Source organism: Symsagittifera roscoffensis, chromosome 3, assembly GCF_963678635.1.
Source record: "Symsagittifera roscoffensis chromosome 3, txSymRosc1.1, whole genome shotgun sequence".
Lineage (NCBI taxonomy): Eukaryota > Metazoa > Xenacoelomorpha > Acoela > Convolutidae > Symsagittifera > Symsagittifera roscoffensis.
In genome coordinates, this window is record NC_087064.1 from 201,719 (window position 1) to 212,453 (window position 10,735).

Consider the following 10,735-nt stretch of genomic DNA (forward strand, 5'->3'; position numbering starts at 1 on the left):
CCCTAAAAGCAGTAAAAATACATAAAATGAAAATTTATAAATTCAAATTTCCCCAAATGTAGTAAAAATTCAAATTCAAGCAGTAAATTTATAAATTGGGAAAGCAGTACTTACCTTTTTATTCATTCGCACATGAATTATATCCATACTCGCACAGCTCGCCCACGAAGAATTGTTTAAAATAATGATTTCATGTTCCAAGCTTTCAATAACAACAACTCTGACTAACGATAACAAGTTTCCAACTTTTCTTTAACCCGGTTGGAATGGAGTTATACACTATACCAAACTAACGAATGCAATTGACTAAAAACCACAAATCATAAAATAACAGCATGGGTTAGAAAATTAGAAAAGAACACCAACAGTACCCAAACCGGATTAACCCAGCTTAAAACTGGATAATTTATTCTTTTGAAGACTATTATAAAGTCAACGAAAGAAATAATAGAACACAAAAAAGTCGAAAGACAAACCCAAACCAAAAACAATTTGATTTTTGGAAAAAGGACACAACCATAAGTAAGATAAGAAAACCCAGAAAAACCACCATATAAAAACACAAAACAGGACCCCTCAAAGAAACAGCACGAAATCATACTCCCACTCCTGGCCTAACCCACCAGAGAGGACGTCCTGAGCATGCTCTATAGCCGGCCTAACCCACCGCGCTACATCCACGCTTTGTGACCACACTTCTATTTTAAATAAGAGGTACTCAAGGGTGAGTAACTCTTCAAAATAACTGAACTAAAATAAAACGCTTTTGTGAAAACAATTAACCAAGATCATAACTAAAAAATAATTAAATAAAATCTATCAAATGTAAATCTCAATATGCAGTATATAGATCACACGCAACAACAAGGACGAACATCCAAAGACTAGACGATCCCACCACAACTTGAACAAAAAGAATGGCTATCAACCACAACCGACATGCCGCCCACAATCACGACTCAAAGGATTTAGAGTACGACTTGACTTCGCAGCAAAGGACTTCATTGAACCAGACCAATGACCATCTCGATGTTCAAGTATACATACAGATCCGAGTAACAAGGCATCACTTCCGAACACGTGTTTCACGCCATTCCCAGACGAGGCTGATCACAAAACAATTCTCCACAAATGCAAACAAAACTGACATAGCAAAGCATTTTGGATTCTGGAATCTAAACAATTTCATTGGGGATCACATTCGTTGACAAACGACACGAAGACAATTGGATATCTCTAACTCCAGCGTTCTGGAACGTTTCTCTTGAAGAGAAATTATGTCTACAATTCTAGTCTCCTGGACTTCTCTTCTCCAGGGAACAAGAAAAGAAAATGATGTTCGCCACGTACCAACGTTCATCATCCATCCTTCAATTGCAGAATAAAAGAGATAAAACTCAAAAACTCTGTAAACCCCGGATGGGTGGAACCTGATCTAAACTACATTTTATTATTTATAAATTAGATATTTTACCACTGTAAAGTTTTTAATATTAACCAATCACAATCCATCTAACTAACAACCCACTTATTTGTAAGTGCTGAAATTACTTGTAATTTCAGCACCAGAGAGATTTGAATTTAACTTAGAAAATAGTTGCCTCTCCCGAGTACTTCAGCAGCCGCAACAATACCAGTATACTCTAGATCTATTGAGCCTAGCAGAGACTAGTTAAACACCCTGAGACTAGAAGTTATAAGAGTAAAATTAGGATCGGTATTAGACTAAGAAGTTGCACGAATCTATCCGGCTGAAAATAAGATAGCGTGAGGAGCAGACGGTGTACCCTATCCGAAATTACTCTATGAGATAGACCTCCATACCTAACTCAAAATTGTTCTTGAGACCAGAAAAAAATATTCTTTGCAATCAAATCATGACTAAAAGGACATTTAAATGGATATACCACTCGACCCGTTCCAAAGATTGATAATAGACATCTGTCAAGTTTCTTATGTAGGTCTTCGTGATTTTTTTCCACGGTTTGACTTTTGATTTTTTTAAAAGTTCTTCAGCTCATTTCGTTAAATTTATACATGATAAAGCAAACTTGTTAAAATGATAAAGCGAACGAAGCAAAAACAAGACACCCAGATAAAAAAATAACCAATTGTTGAACCACTTTTTTTAGGTACTTAGTTTTTTTTGTTCAATTTGACACTTATTATGAAGATACCGATAGATAGTGAAGGTGAGTTTGGAGCTCTTCAAGCCTTAAAAAACTTATCTTTGGCTTTCCCTTTTTCCCTTTTTTTCACTTGCCGCACGTCGGCTAATTTCTATAACACTTTTTCTTACCATATTATGTCGAGTAGAGGATTTAGCAGGGGGGGAGCGGACGCCCCCCTCTTCAGGGTTTTGACACCCAGCCGACCCAAAGGGGCCCCTTTTATACTATTTTGAGATATCCATTTTTGGCTGAATGACCTCAAAATTTTTCTAAAGGAGCCTTGGGCGTCAATCTATACTAATTTTGAGAAGATAGCGCGCGCCGAAAAAACGCGATTTTTTGGCCGAAATTTTCCAAAAAGTGCCTAAAAATGCGTTTTTGGCTTTTTCAAAAATTTGCCAGCGGCGCAAAAAGTTTGGTCTAATTTAGGTCTTTATAGTGGTTTGGGAGAGCTCACAAAATCAATTTGGTCGACCTGAAAAAAAGGTCGACAAAATTTTCAAAATGTTGAAAATCCGCCCCCCCCCCTCTAGAATTTCCTGGATCCGCGCCTGATTATATCTGAGATCTAGGCAGGAGTGCTTGAAACGATTTATTGGCAGTCAAAACAAGACACATAACTCAGGTGTCTTTGTTTCGTTTTAGAACAGTGGGCAAAGAGAAACGGTTTCTCTTCTTTTTTAATACTGACTCTGACAAAGAGCGGTGGATAGATGCGTTCAATGGCGACGCCAGCTACCACCGCCCCTCCATAGACCTCCCGGATGGAAACTGGTTCAAAGCAAACAAGTTCTACGAAGCCAGAGAACCGGATGAGTTGACTGTTTACTTCAACTACCTCGTCCGCTCTCTGGGACCGAAGCGAGAGAAGTGGCTCAAATGCATGGTTGTGAACAACGAAAAACTTAAAATTGGCTGGCTCCCTACCGACATTCTGGACCCTTACAACGACAAGAATTGTAACCAGGAGCAAAAGTTGATCAGAAATCTGGAAAACGCTGCTAGACGCGATCAAGAGGAAAACCAATAGATTTTTTTGCTTTGACTTTGGAATTTGAATAGCTTAGTTAAGTTCAGGCTTTGTTTTACTTATTTGTTCAAATAAGAGGTTATATAGGATCAAACGGACCGGCACGTGAGAATTCTGGAAAAAGCAATGTTTATTCTGAGAGAGTGTTTGTTATATCCAATCATTACGAGGCCAAAATGTGCATTCTGTGCATGGCAAGCGGATTCCACAACAGGCAAAAACAAATTTGTTGCGAAATCCCCCACATTGCTACTTTTCTTGATCTTCTTTGCTGTTTTGGATTCAACAAACATACCTAAAAGACTGTACCACTCAAAATCGCCGCTCGTTAAAGCGGAGAACTCGTGGAATCCGCAACCGTGTTTGCGGAAACTAGAACAGTTTGTGGAGTTCACAAACAAATAATAAGAAATGTGTATAATTAAATTGAGCTGTTTCGGAATCCAGAGCTAAAAGCGGAATCCGCAAATTGTAAGTAGAATCCGCTTTTGTTTGCGGAATCCGTTAACATATATGTATATATGTAATAGCAGTTAAAGTTATATCTTTTATTTACCAGGTGGTTCCCAGCAAGTTCAATCTCAATTACTAAATTACTATATTGATGAGCTACTTGTTGGAATGGCTAACGTTCGATCTCAATTCCTGTCAAACGACCAGCTTCAGTATTCGGGCTTGATGGAATCCCAAGTACTGACCTAATTCGGCGATATGCTGTTCATCGTGTTTCTAAACACTCTCAACACAGTGACTCCAATAATTAATTTATTCCATATTTATTCCATTTTATTCCAGTATTTGGGATTCCATCAATCCCAAATGCTGACCAATATTTGAAATCAATGGAATCCCAAATAGAGAAATAAATCGGTGATATGCTGTGCATTGTGTTTCTAAAGACTCTCAACCCAATGAATCCAAATAATGAAATTGTTTGATGGGATAGGTATCCCGAATACTAAGAGATGACATCCACCGATTTAGTTAACCTATGTTTCAAGGTATGTTCGTGGATTCTGTTGACAATGGTTAAGTCCTTGCTTTTAAGTTTCGCTTTGCTAAAGATAGGAATTTCAGACCTAGTTTTTAAATGTTCATGTGCAAGCCCAGTAATAAACAAAAATTGGTTATCCACTTACAGTTTGCATAGTTTGGCCTCGTATTGATGTTTATTCAACCTCTACACAGTGAAACTAGGCATGAAGTTTTTGAAGATTGGTACCAAGTCTGACTAATAGCTACGATTCGAAAGTTGGATGCAATTTACGATTTTTAAAAGTCTTCGAAATCAGTTAGTTTTTTTTTTAAATTTAGATTTGCAATGCTTAAACTAAATAACCCAAAATAAATTGTTGTAATGTTTTTTTTCAATGTGTTTTATTGCGTTTGGAGAGAATATCATATATTTGGATTTTTGAGCAAAAAATGGCAAAATAATGGTTTTGTGAAAAAATCTTTTGGGAAAATTTTGGGGAATTCATCGATAAGTATAGATAACTTTCAGACATTTAAGCCCTACTTATGTTTGGTCTTTAAACATGAAATGATCCGGGTTGACGTGCATTGAAGCAAATTTCTATCATTCTTTTTCATATATGGCGTCTATGTAAAAAATGCTTCTAACATAATTTTCATACAAAATTTAAAAACTGTTTTAAAGGTTATATTGAACATGTTTGTTCTATTTGTCTCTTCTGATGCGTACTGTTCATTACAAAAGTCATTTGAAACTTTTGATATAAAATCCTTATTATACAACTTTCATGTATGCAAAAATTGTATGACAAGCATTTTGCGATAGAAAAAGCAAAATCCTCACAAATCATTAAAATAGATTTCTGAACACTTTATCTAAGGTTACAAAGGACATTTATTGGAAAACATTGTTTTGATTCTCAAAAACATGATTGTATGTTCGGTCGGAAAAATGCTCATTACGCTATTTTCATTTATCAAAACTATATGAAAAGCATTTGCTATTGAAAAATAAATTCTTTTTTGAAGAGTTTTCTGGATGATTTTACATCAAGTTAAAAAAGATTTTCTATTGCAAAAATCGTTTTGACTCTCAATATTTTGATTTTTGTTTTAGTCGAGAAATTGCTGATCACAACATTTTCATAATTGAAACTTGTGCGATAAGCACTTTGTTATAGAAAAAGTCTTCAAAAATCATTAAAATGTGTATGGACAAACTTAGAGGTTGTTAAAAAGGGCGTTTAGGATAAAGGGAGTTTTGACTGTGAGGATAAAGGGCGGTTTGAGGATAAAGGGCGTTTTGACTGTGAAAACTATGATTTCAATTTTGGTCGAAAAAATGCTTAGCATATTGTTTTTATTAATGAAAACTCTATGATAAGCTTTCATGATAAGCGTTTCTCGTACAAAAACTAGAAACCAAAATAAAAAAAAACATCTGATTTCTTTTGTATTAGCCTCCAGAAAGGGATTTAATAAAATTAAGGTTATTTTGAGTGGCAGCATAATGATAACACTTTTACTAAAAAACACTTTTACTAAATAATTTCGAAACTGTATCTTAAGCCTTTTTCAGTAGAAAAAAATTATGATCAAAAATCAGTTCGAAAAAATTGGGCACTTTTAAATGGGTTGTATGGGGTTTTGTTTGCTTGACTTCAGTACACTTTGATTTTTAATTTAAATGGGCGGCTAAGAAACTAAATCATCATCGGTAGAAAAATATACGTTCACCTTGCTATCTTACTGACTCTGGGTTGTGAATATTACCGACTCAAACGTTTAAATCAGTTTTTTGTGACTGAAAATTTATTTTCTGCTTTAGAACAACAAAGAACACGTTTAAGTGCTTACTTGCTCTCTAAAACTGAATAAGCCTTACGAGGTTGACGAGAAACTTCTAAAAAAAATAAAAACATTCAAAGTGCGTTCTAGCATAATTTCTTAACTTTTTGTCACAGGTTTTGATGTTTACTACAGAAAGTACAAGAAATTTAGATGTCCTTCATTTTACTTTTAACTCAATGTTCATATGTCTTAGGTTTATTAGTTCGTCGCTGTTGACAAGAAATAAATTTTTATAACAGTTAAACAGTCAACTTCAAAATTTTGAATCGCCAAATCGGCAATATAGATATAAACCCTATACTTTACTTTGTCATGGCTGAAAAGAAGCAAAACTTATCTAAAAAAAACATTTTCTCAAAAAAGCGGGTTTTTGCAAAAAATGTAAGTTTTCAAAAACAAAAAAGAGTGTCATTTAAAAGGTTTTCTGTGTCAACCTTTTTACCAGAATGAAAATTTTTAAATAAGGCAGGGCAATTGCTTTTAAGGTGATCTAAACAACAATTACCTTTTTGATTGACAAATATTTAATTTCGCAATTACTGACTAGATACAATCCTGAAAAATTTTAAGAAAAAAACATTTTTTGAAAATAGGTTGTTTTCAAATTTTATTTTTTTATTAATGGAAGCCAGATTGTAATACACAGTTCTTTTAGGAAATGTTTTTTTTAAAAAACAGCGTACGCAATTTCCTATGATGGTGAAGTTATGAACTCTTACTGGCTAAAATTATGAAAATTGATACTCCCGAATTTTTTTGTCGTAAAACAAAACATTGGCTGCTTGATTCCCTAAAAAAACAAATAAATCATCGAGCGAATTGTCTTAAAAATTATTTTGTTTCGCACTATTTTCTAGGTTCTGAAGAACATTTTTGTAAATTTATTGTTGTTTAAAAATATATTCAACCTGTCGCTTTTATAGGCTAGCAAAGCTTTGGCTGCTTGATTCTCTAAAAAGCAAGTAAACCATAGAACGAATTGTCTGAAAAAGTATTTTGTTTCCCACTTTTTTGTAGGTTCTGAAGAACATTTTTGTGAATTTAGTGTTGTGTAAAAATGGATTCAACCTGTCAATTTACAGGTTAGCAAAGCAATGGCTGCTTGATTCTCTAAAAATCAAATAAATCATCGAGCGAATTGTCTAAAAAAGTGTTTTGTTTCGCACTATTTTCTAGGTTCTGAAGAACATTTTCAAAAAATTAGTGTTGTGTAAAATTGGATTCAACCTGTCTTTTTCATAGGCTAGTGTCATGAGGCGACCTTCGGTACCTCATTATATTCTATTTACTTATGTATTGTCTTATCTAACTATATCTTATTTATTTACTTATAGTGCAGTAAATTGATTCAAGGACAAATCTCACCAGCCAATTCGTTTGTCACTTGAGTTTTGGAAGCGGTCACTTGCGAGAGCCTTAAGTGTGAATTCAAGTCAGAAAACATTATACCTTTAAAACTATACATTCAATTCTGGATTCGATAATCATTTATTCGTTACTTTATTTCTATCTATATATTTATCATATCTAATTCAATATCTGGATTTTATAACATCTTTTTCCCTACTCAAACTGAGGGAAATCTCATGGCGCAGCCAGCAGTTCCTGTGAATGAAGACAGGACTGACCTACTCGGAATACCACCCTTTTGGGCAAGAACATCGGTTAACCCACCTTTCATTTGGGAGACGTGGGTGGGACAATTTTTTTTGGCGGTGAGTCTCAAAGATAACATCTCACCGGGGGAGTTACTAGTTGCCCCAGCAGAGTTAGTGGATGAACCTTACCCAAAGCCCGAAGCACCGAGTGCAGATGAAAATGCCGCAGAGTTGGCCAATAGGAACCTCCGAATTGCAGCAGCTAATAGAAGAATCGACGAGTACAATCAAGACAGGAGACGAAAAGGACCTCGCATTGGAAATAACTGGTGTTACCATGAGGCAGAGGCGCGGTTGAAATCGCGACTTTTCTTCGCTCTGGGAAACGAGGGGAAAAAACGATTTTTGGATTCCTACCCTCATTTGGATCTCAATACTAGCTCGTTCAGAGATTTTCATAAGTGTTGTGAGGATGTCTTCAAGGCAGAGCGTGACTACACAGTCGAAAGGATTAAGCTATACAATACTATATTCATGCAGGATAATGACTCATTCTCGTCATTCTATGCCCGACTTAGCGCTCAAACCGCGTTATGTAACTGGCCGATCGATCAGGAAAGAGCAACATTGAAAGATTTGTTCATTGGCCGCATTCGCGATGTGGAAGTTCAGAGGCAACTAATCAGAGCAAAAGCTAATCTTGATGATACTCTACAACTGGCTTTGGAAAACGAGAAAGGGGCTAAAACATCAGAACAATTTCAGAAATTGCTCCCGCATAATAACGCTACTTTCAATTCTACAAACTCTATTCGAGTCAAACAGGAACCAACTTCGTCAGTACAACAATTTAAGAATCAAGGAAATAGCAGCCGGGGAGGTGGTGTATCTCGTCCTAACCAACGACAAAATCAAAACAAACCATGCTATTTTTGTGGCAACCCGTTTTCTTTAGAACATCGCCGGTCATGCCCGGCTCGAGAAGCTACTTGTAATGCTTGCAAAAAGAAGGGTCATTTTGCGAAGGTGTGTAACACTACGAGACGACGCGTTAACATGATACAAAACGACGAGACGCCTACAGATCAAGAGTGTAATCTAATTGACGTAAACGGTGACAGCGAGCCGGAATATGGGGTCATGGCAGTAGATGTTGTGCAGATTAACAATGTGGAGCTTCTAAAGACAGCGGGAGGACAACCAAGAAGCCTCAGCATTCAGTTACGATCCGGCAACTCCTTTTTCTATTCCACGGTGGACACTGGAAGTCCCGTATCCTTTTTAAACAAGAAGACGGCGGATATACTCATGAAGCGGATCCCCAACATTAAATTTAAGGACATCGCGAGACATCCTTTAGATGTTACTTATGTCGATTATAACAAGAAACCAATTAAACTGTTTGGTTCTCTGGAAATCCCTATTGCATCGAAGGGATGGAAGATTGATAAGGCGTGTTTCTTGGTTTCCGAAAATCGTACCCGAAACTTACTTGGTTTGAACCTTCATGAGAAGTTAGGAATTGAAACGGTGCAACGCAGACCGGCAGAAGTTAGTTACGCCGAGGAAGATGAGGAATTGGATCCGACCTCAAAATTCTGGAGGAACCACTTTGTCAACAGGTACCCTAATGTATTCAGCAGACTGGGGAGGTCTAAAAACCATAAAGTATTCACAAATTTTAAAGACCCGTTGGTGCCCAGACAAGTTAAAGGCCGAAAAGTCCCTATACATTTGCAAGATCGGGTCACGGCTGAGATCAAAAAGTTGATTAAAGACAAGCACATTGAAAAGTTAGAAAAGTGTACAACGGATCATTTCATTGCACCCATAGTCCTAACAGCAAAGAAAGATGGGTCTATAAAACTCGCACTGAATGCTAAACCTATGAATGCCCAAATCTGGCAAAACAAATATCAAATGCCTAATATGCATGAATTGATTGACTCGGCGGCTCAAATTATAACTAAACACACACCTGGGGAGGTGTGGTTTACTTCTCTTGACCTTAAATACGCTTTCAGTCAATTACCTTTATCGGAACTAACCAGTAGTCATTGTAACTTTAGTATTTTGTGCGGAGAGGCAACAGGCACATATCGATTCAAGACTGGTTTCTACGGACTGACGGACATGCCTACGGAATTTCAGAAAGCGATGGATTGTACGTTACAAGGATTAGAGGGTGTCATATGTTAGCTTGATGATATACTGGTTGTCACTAAAGGAAGAGTTGAAGACCATAATGTACTAGTCGAAAGAGTCATGAGTCGATTGGATGAAGAAGGATGGGCGTTGAAACTTAGTAAATGTGAGTTTTCAGTTAATAAACTAGTCTGGTTAGGGTACAAAATCGATGAAAACGGTTACGCCCCGAAATTCTCAAAAATAGAGGCAATCAAATCCCTGTTGCCACCCAAAAATCTTAAACAGTTAAGATCGTTTATGGGTACACTCAATCATCTCCAACGCTTCATACCGGATTTGCACAAATACACAGTCGCATTTAGAGCTTCGCTAAAAGCGGAGAATAAGAAATCCTTTCTGTGGGGTGAAGAGCAAACTATTGCGTTTCAAAAGATCTTAAACCTCATCGCAAACATCCCTAACTTGTTTCACTACGATGCTTCGAAAGCTTCACGTCTTAAATGCGATGCCAGTCATAGCGGGCTGGGGGCCTGTTTGGAACAAGAAGTCGAGCCAAATGTTTGGGCCCCGATTGCGTTTGCTTCTAGGTTTCTGAACTCCGCGGAAATCAAGTATAGTACCAATGAGTTAGAGCTTCTGGCTATTGTATGGTCGTGCGAGCATTTCCGTACCTATTTACTTGGTACACGATTTGTTATTCTGACCGATCATAAGGCCATCATTTCCGCCCTCAATGAAACGTATGGTAAAAAATCTTATCAGTCACGACTCTCTCGCTGGGCGGACCGCCTCATTCCGTTCGATTATCACATTGAACATATACCCGGTTCTTCTCTAGGCATCGTCGACTATTTGTCTAGATACCCGACTTTTGAAGCACCGTTGCCATCGTCGCATGACGAATTATTCGTCATTAAATCTATTCAAGCTTTTCATAATGCTTTAAATTCGATTAGTACTCG

General features: G+C 36.8%; 1 protein-coding gene across 2 annotated transcripts in view; it reads left to right on the forward strand.

Moving 5' to 3' along the window:
* LOC134842353 (uncharacterized) overlaps nt 1-3,259 on the forward strand; it is a 59,322-nt gene extending 56,063 nt beyond the window's left edge. For both annotated transcript variants that reach the window (XM_063858642.1, XM_063858643.1), the window contains one exon: nt 2,817-3,259. In XM_063858642.1, coding sequence (XP_063714712.1) covers nt 2,817-3,201 — 385 coding nt within the window. In that variant the 3' untranslated portion in view covers nt 3,202-3,259. The remainder of the gene's footprint in view (nt 1-2,816) is intronic.
* The last annotated feature ends 7,476 nt before the right edge of the window (nt 3,260-10,735 follow it).